Raw genomic sequence first — 13408 nt, 5'->3', positions numbered from 1 at the left:
TGGGGAATTTGCCAGAACGTTGCCCAGTGCGGCCTTTATTCCCCGTGATCTCCACCTTCCGTTACTCCGCCTGGCCTGCACCCTACAGCTGGATGGGGTGCAGGAGGAGGCTGCAGTGCAGTCAGCCACGTAAGGCCACGGGAGACCGAGGAGCGCAGGAGCACTGTGCTAAGGCCTGCAGTTGCGATTCTTCAGCCGTTGGTCAATGGAAGGACTGCCCTTGGGGGGGCCAACTGTAGCCCTAGTGAGGGCAGAGTGTGGCTGCGTAATCTGCCTCCTAGGACGCAGCCCCCTACTTCTACCCTTACCACGAGCCCCTTCTGACCCCTGCTGTGCCCGGGACACGACCTGTCCGTGTGGTGCCTGCAGCTGCAGAGGGCTGGGTGGAGTCTACCCGACTGGCAGCCTAGGCTGGCTCTGAGCAGGGCGAGGAGGGCCGCTGCTGCTGGGACACCCAGCAGGCAGGGCCAGGGGGAGTCGCTGCTCACAGGCAGCCTGCTACCCAGGCAGGTTTGCTGCTGGAGCAGAAGGGGGAGGGAAGCCCTGGCACCACATGGCTGCTTCCCCAGCCTGACTCCTGGCCTGTCCCAGGGAGAGTGGGACTGTGCATGAGGCCTGGGGGGGTGGCTCAATGCCATGGCCAGCCCTGGCGCCAGGTGCCCCCCCCCCACTCCTCCCGCCGGCCAGCAGGCCGGATGCCATCTGCTGGGGCACTAGTACCGAGCAGGCACGATGCGGGGGGGGGGGGCGACGATTCACGGGCAGGGCCAATGCCCCACTGGGCTGGGAGCCAGGTGTCGGCCTAGTGGCAGGGACCAATGGATGATGCTGGAAGGCAGACGCGGCCCCCGCTGAACTCTGTGCCCCCTCCCCTCCCGGCCAGCCTGCGTCCCCGCAGGCCTGCCTGCCCCTCCCCGCTAGCCAACCTGCCCCTCCCCCCCAACCCGCCCCTGCCAGCCCCTCCCCACCCCGCTATCCCCCTCCCCGCAGGCCAACCTGCCCCTGCCAGCCCCTCCCCCCCTGCCTGCCCCTCCCCCTCCCAACCTGCCCCTGCCCCCCCCCCGCTAGCCCCTCCCCCCCAACCCGCCCCTGCCAGCCCCTCCCCTCCCCCTCCCGGCCAGCCAGGCTTCCTCCCGGGGGGGGGGGGGGGGCAGGGGCCATGTGCACAGGAGCTTGGGGCTGTGCGCGCCGGGGGACGGAGCCGGGCCCCGGGGCCAGAGCCCGCAACCTACGACCAACGCCCCTCGCCACGTGGAGGGGGCGGAGTCTCGCGCGGGAGCCCCGCCCCATGCCACGCTCTCCTCCGCCCCCCGCCGGCTGCCTGATCACGTGAGGCGGGCGCCCCGCCCCTCCCGCGGCACGTGAGGCGGCGCGCGGCCGGAAGTGACGCAGCGGGCCGGGAGGCGCTGGCCGTTGCTGGGCTCCGCCGAGGCGCCGGGCGGCTCCCGCCCCCCCGGGCCATGGTCCCGCCCTGAGCATGGGCGCCAGCGGCTCCAAGGCCCGCGGCCTCTGGCCCTTCGCCTCCCCCGGCCCGGCCGGCGCCGCGGGCCCCGCCGGGGAGCAGGCCCTGGCCCGGGCGCGCGGCCGCTGCAGCGCCACCCCCTTCGTCTTCACGCGCCGCGGGTAGGCCGGGGGCGGGGCGCGGGGGAGCGGCCGCCTCGCGGCTCTGGGCGGCCACGCGCCCTGCGGGCCGGGCCGCGCTGCGGGGGGCGGGGCGGGCGCGTTGCTCTGCCGGGGCCCCCGGGGGAGTCGGTGGCCGTTAACCGTGGGCAGGTGTCCACGCGCTCGTGCCCCGTGCTTCGTCCCGCCCCCTTTAAAACAAAGCGCGGCTCAGCGCGGCTCGCACGCAGATGGGGTTTGGGGCGGTAGCTCCGGCCCCCGGGCGCAGGAGGGGGCTGCCCCGCCCCAGCGGTGTGCAGGGGCCCCCAAGAGCCGTGCTTCCTGCCCTCTCAGGTGTCCCAGTTGGCTTGAGCAGCGGCCCCAGTTGTAGAGCCGCCAGCGGGCAGTCGCCCCGCTCACCAAGCTTCACACTTGGGGGGCAGGGCAGGTCCTAGCAACCAGTTTAAACTGAGGCTTCTGTTCGTGCGTTTTGCTGACCGCTCTGTGTAGGGTTGTTTCCTGCCAGTAACCGTTCCAGGCGTTTCACCTCTAGAAGAGCCTCAAGCCTTTTGCCTGGCACTTGTAAGCAAGCTGGACCTGCCAACTGAATTCTGTCTGCTGCTGGTTCTGGTCTGTGGCGCAAAGGGCAGCCACATGTCCGTCTCGCGGTCTTGCAGACAGGGAAGGAAATAAAGGTAGAGCTGCAGCTAATGCCTTTATCTAGGTGACTAGGTTGAAGTGGATTGCCTCCATTGGACTTGTGTGCACCATAAAGCTGTTTCTTTGCCCGTTCTTAGATTATCATATATATTGTAGCCCAATGTCTGTGACTCCATAATGCTGAAATGCTGGCTGTTCCCTCTGGGTGGCACTGTTACCTCCTGCCATGGTGCTCGGCTGACTTCTGCACTGCTCAGCCGGGCTGTCACACAGGAGCAAGCAGCTGTTTGGGTTCCACACTCCCCATGCAGCACAGGGAGCGCGGGGCCCAAAGGGCCGCTTGCTCCTGTGCCACGGCCCGGCTGAGCGGTGCAGAAGTCAGCCGAGCGCCATGGCGGGAGGCAATAGCACCGCCCAGAGGGAACAGCCAGGGGGCAGGGCCTGGACGAGCTTGCATCTCTGATGTCAGGAAAGGGCGCCGGATTCAAAAGGAGGAAAACGGAGCAGGCACAGGACGTGGAGGAGAAAAAGAGAACGAAGGAGGCGGAGGACAGTGAGAGAGACTCAGCAGCAGGAGGAAGAGAAGAGAAACAGTGAGAGGCGGGAGGGGGAGAGAGAGGCAGGAGGCAGACAAGAGCTGAGAGAGAGAGAGAGAGAGAGAGAGGGTGAGGTAGCAGGAGGAAGAGGAGGAGAGAGAGTCCGCTTGCACCTGCACGGTGGCCCGCCTGAGGGGTGCAGAAGTCAGCTGAGCGCCACGGTGGGAGGTGAAGGGGGGCAGGGCGGTGATGTATACACCCAGGGGGCGGGGCCTGGACAAGCATGCGTCCGCGACAGAGACAGAGGAGAGCGGAGAGAGAGTGAGGCAGGAGGAGGAGAAGAGAAAGAGGGGGAGAGAGGCAGAAGGTGGAGGAGAGCTGAGGAGGGGGAGAGAGAGAGAGACACGGAGATGAAGACCGGAGGCTCAGGAGAGAAGACTGACATGGAGGAGAGGCCTGAAAATCCCGTTTTATGACAGGCTAATTGGCTAGTATGATAAATATTGGGCCAAAGTTCTTGACTTTTGTTTTGGGTTAATTTCCTCCTAATTATCTTTTGGCATTGGGGTACGGACTCTTGTCAGGAGAGTGGCCAGGTGCATCTGAACCAAGCAACATAGCTGACAAGTTGTTGCCTGTGGCTAGCTGAAATTCTCGCTCTCTCTGCCTTGGGTCTAAAGGAAGGTGTCTGGGAACTGGCATTGTCTCAATACCCCTCCTTTGTCTAGCCTAAATCAGTAGCTTGCCCCTCTATCTTCACGCCCACCAGCCAGTTTCAGACCGGGGAGGTGCAGGATTTGCAGTGTGTAGAAACAGCAACCCAAACTTCTGTAGTAGGGCCTTTGTTTATATTAGGGATGTTAAATTTCTATGAGTCAGCTAATTGAGTAGTTGATGGAATTTCCACTGACTACTCGATTAGTTGATAAGGGGGGCGCTTGCCATCCCACTGGCATCCCAAAGCAGTCCCCACTGGCATGGGTTCCCGTCTGTGCCTCCTCCTTTGAAATGCAGGTGACTCTTGTACACGCCAAAGGGAGAGGAGCAGCAGTGGGACCAGCGCCAGTGGGACTTTCAATCCCCTGCCGTTTCCCTGCTGCCCCTGCCCCCTGCGGAGATGATGCTGGTGGGGGGAACTGACTCTTAAGCCAGCTCCCCCCTTGTTGCCTCTATCAGAGGGGGCGGCGGGAGAGCAACTAGTCGAGTTCCTACTCGATTAGTCGCATACATCCCTAAATTATATGTGGCTTCAGTCCAGAAAGGAGACTGTGCTACTCATCCCACCACTGTTGTGAAGAATTGTGTGGCTGCTTTAGAGGGACCAGTACTCTGGTCATGTTAATGTCATGGATAGTGAACATTGGATGGCGTAGCATGAGAGATGTGGGCGCTGTAGCTGCCATTGCAGGACTTCTGGCACATGTCAGCTGTATGAATCTTGGCACACTCTCTATCCCTGTGTGTGCACGGAGTTGTGGTGTTAACATTTGTTCATATGTGCAGTGTCGGTGCTATTGGGCCAAATTGGTTCAGTCCGGTAGAGAAAGGGCAAAGTGGTAAAACCGATCATAAACGGGGACAAGGGGGAAGTTGATAGCTGAGTTGATTCTGGAGGCTTTTACCACTAGGTGCTTACATCCCTTTATCGGAACCCACAAATTAGCCGAGGCTTGTCAGGTAGACGCGTCACTACTCCACGAGTCACACCCTCCCCCCTTTTGCTGCTTCTATATCAGAGGCAGCAAGTGGGGTGGGGCGGGAGCAGACTTAAAAGCCAGCTCCCCCAGCACTGACTCCGCAGGATGGCAGGGAAGGCTGAGGCACAGGAGAGAAAGTGGCGTGAGTGGACTCAAGCAGTCCCCGCTTGTGCCGGGACCAACTGCTGTGCCTCTGCCTTTTAAATGTAGGAAGAGCTCCCAGGGGGGCGCAGGATAACGAGTGTTCTCCCCCCCCCTTGACTGATCAAGTAGTCAATGCAAATTCCATTGTTTACTTGATTAGCCGATTAATCGATATTTACCATCCCTGTTCTGATCTAGATCTATCAGTAGTGATCCAAGTTGGTTATCACCGGATGATTTTTTGATTCCTGCCGAATAAGCAGTTCCTCTCGCTTTGGTTCCTGGCGAAGTGGTGTTTACATCACAAAACCGGGATCTGTGCGCCTCGGTTAGCTACGCTGCTAGCAAATAAGCCAGGAACGGAATAGATCGGACTGAGTTCTGCTCTTGCCGTAAGAAATCCTGGAATCATCTCGTGCCGTGGGCTAGGAGAGTGCGCTTGAACTGCAAGGTTCCCGCATAGTTCCTGTCCCAGCCTCAGCCAGGCGTGCTCTCTTGTGACTGAAAAGCTAGGTGTGCTTGAGCTGTGCCCGTGATCGTCCCATTAGAAATGGCCCTGTATCCTTTGTGCTGGCTAGCGCTCCAGCTTGGCAACAGCCTGCGCTTGCTTGTCCAAGAGTGAAATGATTCTGGTGGCGTCCCACTGTGGAGTGGTACGGATCCGCCCGTGTGTGAATCAGAGCTGGGAAGTGTGCCTGGCACTGCTCACCACAGCGCCATCACTCTGGCACTAACTGCTCGCAATTGCTTCTGTACAAAACTCGCCCTTGGCGGCACGTGGACAGTCGGCCTCATCCCTGGATGCAGAACGGGCACTGCCTCTCTCCCCTCTCACCCTGGCAGGCCCCTGGAACCAAGGGGAGTGCGATCTCCATGGCTCATGGCCCTTCTCTCTCCACTGAGCGGTACTCTGCAGTCGAGGGCTAGGCAAACACACAGCAGCTGCTGGCCCGTCCATTGAAATCGGAGCAGGGCATGTATTCCATGCCAGCTGTCTGGGTAGCTTTTATGATGTAGATTTCAGTCTTGCTAGGTACAGCACTGAGGCCAACTCCTTGTTACGGCTGCTGCACAGCTGTCCGATGGAAATGGCTGCTAAGCTGACAGGCTCCGTGTCCAGTTTCCCAGTCCCGGGGTGCCCTGCCCTCCAGCGAGAGAGATCAGGACACCTGCCCTGTTCCCACAGCGTGCCTATCACTTTGCGTAGGGATCATTGCTGGCCCGTCTCTATGTGCTCCTCTGCTTGTTCCTCTGCAGCTCCATGTATTACGACGAGGACGGGGACCTTGCCCATGAATTCTATGAGGAGACAATTGTCACCAAGAATGGCAGGAAGCGCGCCAAACTGAGAAGGATCCACAAGAACCTGATACCTCAGGTAACATGCTCGGACACACAAGCGGCCTTTCCGGGGACTCGGCCAGTAAAATAGTGTGCCAGGTCTCCCCCCGGAAGCGCGGTGGTATCTCACTGCACATACCCATGGACAATGGCTTTCCATTGTGCAGGGAAGCCTTTTGCCCAGCTTTCTCCTGCTCAAAGCTCCTGAAGAGGGGGTGTGCTCCACCTCACCCTGCTGTTCAGGCCTCCATGCTCTGTAAGAGAAAGGTTAAGACTGAGTAGAGGCTGCCTGTGTACTGGTCCTGAAAATCCTGCACACGAAGTGCCTGGCTCAACCCATTGTCTCTGGCTGGCGGGGTGGGATGGGAGGAGAGAAATAACTTTTAAATAGCAGTTAAGCATTGTAAACACGAGTTTCCAGGCAGCACACCCCCAGGAAGCTCAGACATTTATGTACCTCCTCGAGCCACTTGATGGCGCCAGCCTGGAACAAACTCCCAACAAAGCATGCTGTGCCTTGCCTTAGTGAACCTGCTTGTGAATACGCTTGTCGGGACGCCCCTGCTTTCTGGAGCCAGCCGTCTGACCTTAAAAATCAGCGTTGACGCCTTGCTCTGCGATTAGATTTAACACTAGCCTTGAGAGAAAGGCCCTTCGTTTTTAACCCCTCCAGCCGGGCCCTAGACGTTATCTTGTTGGGAAAAGAACAGTACAACAAACCCCTCTCAAATCAGACAGAGGAATAACTATGGAGGGAGAGGGAAATCCGATCTGGGAAGGGACCAGAGGTTCTACATGTAGCGACTTGTAATTTGACATGTCTTCGTGGGTTTAAAATTGAGATGTGTTGAAGCAGGTGTTGGGGTAGAGCCAAGTTCATCCCACCAAGCTTCTCTCTTCTAGGCCTTGTCACCACCCAGCCACTGTCAAATGAGTTTGGGGGGCTGCAGTCTGTCCAGCTTCTAGCAGACAGCTGTCCATATTGCGCAGTCACTGTTTATTGACGCCGTTGTTGGCTTTCTCAGGAGAGACTGCATGGGCTGTGGGAAACACACTGCCTTTCTGCTCCATGAGGGGGGTTCCTCTAGGACATGGGGTGAGGCACAGAGCTGGGATGCAGTTTGTACTGCCATTGCCGGATTTGTTTTATGGGCAGAGGGCTCCATTCTCCAGGACTCTTGGTCTGGCACCTTTCACGAGCACAAAAAGTAAAATCTGCCTAGCTGCAGCTTTTGGCCTTGACTGATGCAGCAACAAACCCCTTCGGGGCCATGGGAATTCTTATCCATTCCGTGGCTTTTGCATGTGGTTAGGCAGGGCTTGTTTGTTTTGCTAAATACATTTGTTGCATTCAAACTATGCCCAAGCATCCACGTGAGGTGGTACCACTTTCTAGCCAGCATCTGCCATGTGCCAAACCCATCTGGGCTATTGTGAACCGAGCAAGGCCCATTAATTGGAAGGCCACAGGCAAAGCGTTCCCTCGCTGCTTTGTTTCATGTTGCTCTCCTGCAACAATTGTGGCTGTTCTGCGGAAAATACAGACGTTTTATTAAAGGTAATAAAACTGTCTGCCTCAGTTTGTCATCCTTGTAATAGGCTTTGACCTTCATTAGTGCCTAATAGCTTGGGCTCTTCAGAGGCCTTGCAAACATAAACTAATCATTTCAGTACCCAGAACCTTGATTGCTGTATTGCAGATGGAGAAATGAAAGCACCAAGGGTGATGTAACTTCTCTTCCCATATTCAAAACTCTAGACCACACTCCCAGCCCCTTGCAAGTCTAGTGGGGATCTGTGTGTGAAACTAGAGCGTGAAACCCACAAACGCATAGGCCCGGGAGCCGCTTTGCTTTCTGATCTTTGTCATGTGAGAAGATTCACACCGGGGCGCGTCACATGTGTAAAGCGCAAGAGTGCGGCTTTAGCGAATGCCCTTGCTTGGTACGTTCAGCCTCGCTCCTTGGCCAGAAAGCTTGCTTGCTTGTGCACGTGAGGTCTTTGCTTGTGGGGTTTGTTCTCAGACCAGCGGCCTTTCTTTGCCTGTCACTTAACTGGCTTTGAGTGCTGGGGAATGAAAGGCCCTTTGGGCGGCGGATCAGCTGGAGTGTGGGCAGCGACAGGCTTTCCCCCACTCGTGTGGTGCTGTAGTTCTGACTCAGCATCACAGGATCAGGGCACTTGAATCTGACTCCCAGGGGCTAGTTCTAGTGCGGAGTCAGTCTCCGTTGTCTGCCCGGTGCTTAGCCAGCCAACTGGTCCCTTGAGACGATTTAATGGACTCTTGTCCATTAAGAAGTGGCCTGGAACATAAGCTCCATTGTCCGTCTCCATCTGGAGTGACGGGCAGTACATGGGTCCTTTGTTTGCAGGCCTTTTCTCAGGCCTGTCTCTCCCCTGCCTCACCAGCCTCCTTGCTCTCTCTTCAGGGTATAGTGAAGCTGGAGCACCCTCGCATTCACGTGGATTTCCCCGTTATCATCTGTGAGGTCTGAGCTGCGGCGCCAGTGCACCCTACCTGCCCAGCCGTGCCACACCTGATGCCACCCCCCAAGGCTGCCTTGTGCCCGGAACTGCAGGGGACTATGAGCACAGACACGCCCTCTGGAGCACCCTTGGCCAGGAGGAGATGGGGTGGCGCAAAATCAGCTGCTTACATGGCATAGAATTGGCAAGGGCTCTGCTCACAAGCCAGCCGAGACGCGTGACCTTGCTTAGCAATGTGCTTACTGAGCCTGTCGCCTGAGAGCGGAGATTTAAATCCTTAGGACTCCATGTGAGGTTTGGCTGGGTCGCTGAACTGCCATGGCAGCAGTGTTTGAGGGTTTAAAGGGAGAGCCAGCCTGCGCCTGTTGCTGAACGTAATCCCTGCTTCTCAGGTACCTGCCCCTGGTAATTCACCTCGGGGGGCGGGGGCAGACCCCTAATGCCCCTGTCCTACAAAGCAGTGATGAATAAAAGGCTAGTGGTGATGTTTATCCTTGGGAGGGGTGGGGTTGGTTGTGCAGTGCTGCCTCCAGGTTGGTCTGGAAATGGTGGGTAAATGAGGCGGTCTGAGGTGGAGCTAACCTTGAGATCCCCACTGAAATGGAGTAGTGCTCCTTGAAGGGAGGAGACCGGATTTCATTGCCTCCGACTCAGTCTCCTCTCTTACACGGCCCCCTCCTGCCCCGCTTTGTTTTGTACTTCCCAGTGATATGGCTCATCTGGTCCCCAGAAGCCTTTCCTGCAGCTCTAGGTACCAGCTGGTGGTTCCCAGCCCTCCGAAAATCCCTTCGCCAGGGATGGTGCAGAGCCAGCTGACCAAACAGTCCGAGCTTTGCAGCCGGAGCCATGGAGGCTGCTGGAAGCAGCTGTAGTGTTCAGAGCTGAGTGACTGGGCTGGCAGCCCATGGGAGCCTGTGCAGCTTTGTGGGTAGGGTTGGCACAGCAAGGCTTACCTTGCCAGGGCCTGCCTTGGCGGGAGCAGGCTGCGCTCTACAGAGCAGCTTTCTTCTGTCTCCTGAACCCCCGGCGCATTGGAGTGTGGCCTCTTGCATTAGCCACAGCGTTTATTTGGGGCTCAGTCCCTCTCAGAACGTGGTTCCGGGTAACTGCCACATGCTGGTCACTCGTGCCCAGGGCAGGCAGCCTGGCTCGCCTGCCCGGCGCTCTGAGCGTGCCAGGCCAGCTTTGATCACTACCACAATCAATTGGCGTCTGCCCCCTCTGGTCTTGGGAATCGCTCTGCAGATACGAAACCTGGGTTCATCCCCTGCTCCCAATCCTCCCTTTCTCCCTGGGGGAGGAGGGGGAGGAAGGTTCTCTTCCTACCCAACTTGATAAACACATGGCTGATGGGGCAGCCCCTCTGCCAGCTGGCTTCGTGGTGGCAGCATTGACTCTGTGCAGTGATGCATCTGCCACTTCTTCCTTGGCAGGACTGAGCCCTAGCTGGCTGCTCCGGGGTCGGGGCAGAAGTGCCCCTTCCCTACGGGTTACACAGGAACGGGCAGCCTGGTGCGCACAAGCAGGCCATCGAGATCTGTCCGCTTTACCCTTCCCACCTCCCCAGGAACTCTTGTGAAGCTTTAAAACTGGATTGCGCCGTGGCTCCTGCAGCAGTCCTCTCCTTCCCCCTCCCAGAGCATGTCACTTACTTTCGGAGCACTTCAGGCATTTGCTACCTCGATTTTTAATTTAACTGCTGGTACCAAGTGGCTAGCAGCATCCGTCTGTCTGTATTGGATGTGTCCATCCCCCTGCCCTGGGAAGAGTTCTAAGGGCGCTGTGCCACCCTGCTAGGCTTCTGGGAGTTAGCTAGAGCAAGGCGGGTGCTGTCGGACGGGCTTCCCATTGCCCCGCGGCAACCTGTTCCCTGGTCGCGCTCTGTAGCAGTTGGAGTGAAACTACAGCACGGAGGGTCCAGAGGCTCTGGGCCTGCACCCGAGTGGGCACGGAAACGGGTTCCCACAGCTGGAGTGCTTGTTGTAGCTCCTGCAGGGAGCACGTTAGGCTGAACTTTTCCTTCTGGATCAGTGCTGTGCTCTGGCACCTGCTCACAAGAGTCACTGCTCTTTTCAGTTTCTTCCTTGCACCGACCAGTCCCTGGCAGGGGACTTGGGTTCATCTCCCAGATCCTGCAAGCGGCACATTGCCGGTTGCATTACACCGTCTCCAGCAAAGGAGGGGTCACGCTGGGTGAGGCTGTCGCAGCCCAGGGCCCCCGCTTCAATACGGGAAGACTTAGCTCTGAAAAAACTGCCCCCTTGCTGCTGCTTTTTGGGGGGAGGGAGGGTAGGAGACCGCTTGTGCTGGGAGCCCCCCTCTGGCTTCTCTTGCTGGGGGCAAGAGGCTGCAGGGAGCCATTGGCCTCCCCCCAAGAGGAGAGCAGTATTGGTTAGGTCCTGAGTGGGAGGGGGGGATCTAGCTCAAGGGAAGCAAGGAGAGGTCTGGTCTGGAGGAGCATGCATGTGAGGAGCAAGGGAGCTTCTGGCCCAGGTCGCCTTCCCCCCCCATGTGGCCAAGAGCAGGCACCAGCTCCCATGGGGGGGGTTGTACCAGGGCTGTAGGATGTCCCCTTGTCCTTGGGCTGGACAGGTTTGGGGCAGCAGGCTTAGATCCGTGTGCCGAAGGCCAACCTGGCCTAGGGCAGCATAGTGAGTGCCACTGGGGGGCCGGCCGTGTCGCCAGCCCTTGCTGGGGGAGTGGGCAGGGGTTGCCCGCTGCACAGAGGTGCCCGGCCAAGACTGAGAGGCACTGGGCATGTCTGCGCTGCAGTGACACACCGGTGGCGGACTCGGGCTGTTTGTGCAGTGGAGGCGCTCAGGTCCGGGCGCTAGGACCCTGGGAGGTGGGAGGGTCTGAGCCTGCAAGTCTACACCGCAATTAAATAGCCCCGGAGCCCCAGTCAACTGGCTCAGGCCAGCTGCGGTGTCTGATTGCAGAGCAGACATACCACTGTACAGCGAGTAGCGCCTCTGTTTCTCCGTCTGGCCCTAGCAGAGCAGCTGAACCCTCCTGTTCCGTTATTGGCCACCTGGCTTCTGAATTGGGAGAGGTGGGCAGAGCACTCTTTGCTCAGTGAAGCACCCTGGGTAACTTGTGCCCCTTTTCACTGCCCTCTGGCTGCTCCGAGAACCCCCCTCTCCGCACACAGAGCGATCCCACGGGAACATTCCCCCAAGGAAGGATTCTTTCCACCCTGCTTCTGAGGGAGGCAGCAGACACCCTGACGCTGCCTACCCCTCTTTCTGGGCTGGCTAGCCCACTGGGATTGGAGCGGGGCAGCCAGCCTGTGAGGATTCTAGAATCCCAGCCCAGCTGTTTCCTAGTAGCTCGAGTCTCCTGACCCTCCCCAGACAGGATGAGAGGGACCCTTGGGAGTGGCTGACGGGATATTTAAAATGTGAAGGTGACTGTAAATAGTATCTGTGTCCACTGTATTGTTGGAGCAAGCAAAAAACACTTCGTTTTTTTGGTTTTTTTACGACTTCTTTCTGTGCAACTTTGTGCTGTTAAGTGTGGATGTGTAGAATTGTAGCCACCAACACTACACTTTCAGTTCCTCTAGCCAAGGGGTAGGAGTTTCCGATTCAAACATACAATATTTATGGGTCTCCTTCCTCGGCATTTGTCCGGTTTTGTTAAATTTCAATAAAACTCTTTCTAGATCCCCCAAGTTCCATAGCTGTCTTATTGGGGGAGGGGTTAGTAGCTGGTCTCACTGCCTCTGTGTGTGGTGGACATGTGAGAGCTAACATGGTGCTAACTTGCAGGCTTTCCCCCTGCAGCTGTCATGGCTCATGTAGCAACTGCCGTAGTTCTACTCAGGCCTTGCTTGGCTTTCTTTCCCCTTCCATTGGACTGACACAAGGAAAGTCTCTTCTGAGCTGTGCTCAGACCTAGGGCCCGCTTGAGGGCTACAGAGCTGTCCGCTCACATCCCCCTCAGGATCTGAGCCCACGTCTCTAAAGTGTGTTGTGTTGTGGTGGTAAGTAAAAGCCACCCAGCTGTGGTCGCAAACAGATTTGTGAATTGAGCAGCTGTCATGGCTTTGGAATCGGTGATCTCCAGCTGATCGCGCATATTCTCTTTCATCACACCACTGTTTTCAACGGAGGGAAAGAAAGCGGCTGTGCGTAGTTTTGCACTTTTGAGTCCTACAGCTGCTGAGATCAGACGGTAGTACCTGGACAGGCTTGCACGTGCGTTCTTGCTGTAGAAGCCATTCGAATGCCATATGTGGATGCAGTTTGTGGTCCTGAACACATGAAGGACTAGCCCTGGGGGCTTCTGGACTGCTGAGGCTTGGATTATGTGGGGTGGAAGTTTATTTACATCGTGACGGTCTTGGCTGGATCTGGAGGTCCTAAGAGGATAGCAGCGACTCTGCAGATACTGGAGGAGCAAATGGGCAAACCCTTTTTTGATCTGGAAGCGTTAGCTTGCCGGGATTAATGTAGCAAGAATTGCTGATTCGGTGGCCTTGACACCACAGTTTTAGTTGCAACTGGAATTCTGATTCTCGTCAATCTAATCATATTTGGTTTAGTTTATAAGAGCCAAGCAAACATTTTCGGAAGCTGTAAAAACACGTAACCGGAGGCAGTTCCTTTCCCAAGGCGCTTCCATCTAGACGAGACAGACACACAGGGTGGAGGGACAGAGTAAAATACACAAGCCATGTGAACAATGTGATATTGGCAAAAGATGTGCTATTCCATGGGGTTTCTTGGGTGGGTTTAGACAGGAGCCTTGATTTGATTCCCGCTTCTGACTTGTGATTGGAACAACCTCTAAGTATAACTTTTATTTTAAATTATAGACTTGGGATAGAAAAAAAAATTCCCTAGAGTTTGGAAAGCCCTGGCTAAGTTGCTTGGATGCCAACCACTCAAATTGTCCAAGTCAAGAAGCGTCTCGTGACATTCCTGTGACCTCTCCTCCATA

The 13408-nt window shown here is 57.1% G+C and overlaps 1 protein-coding gene across 1 annotated transcript; it reads left to right on the top strand.

Moving 5' to 3' along the window:
* The first annotated feature begins 1357 nt into the window (after positions 1-1357).
* Positions 1358-12132, top strand: TUSC2 (tumor suppressor 2, mitochondrial calcium regulator). The gene is made up of 3 exons (XM_075939522.2): positions 1358-1623; positions 5894-6014; positions 8407-12132. Exons 1-3 carry the CDS (start codon positions 1478-1480, stop codon positions 8470-8472), a joined length of 333 nt encoding a protein of 110 aa, XP_075795637.1. The 5' UTR covers positions 1358-1477; the 3' UTR covers positions 8473-12132.
* Positions 12133-13408: the final 1276 nt, after the last annotated feature.

The sequence above is a fragment of the Pelodiscus sinensis genome, chromosome 11, assembly GCF_052426305.1.
Source record: "Pelodiscus sinensis isolate ZL-2025 chromosome 11, ASM5242630v1, whole genome shotgun sequence".
In the NCBI taxonomy this organism is placed as follows: Eukaryota; Metazoa; Chordata; order Testudines; family Trionychidae; genus Pelodiscus; species Pelodiscus sinensis.
This window is presented reverse-complemented; position numbering and strand designations above follow the sequence as displayed.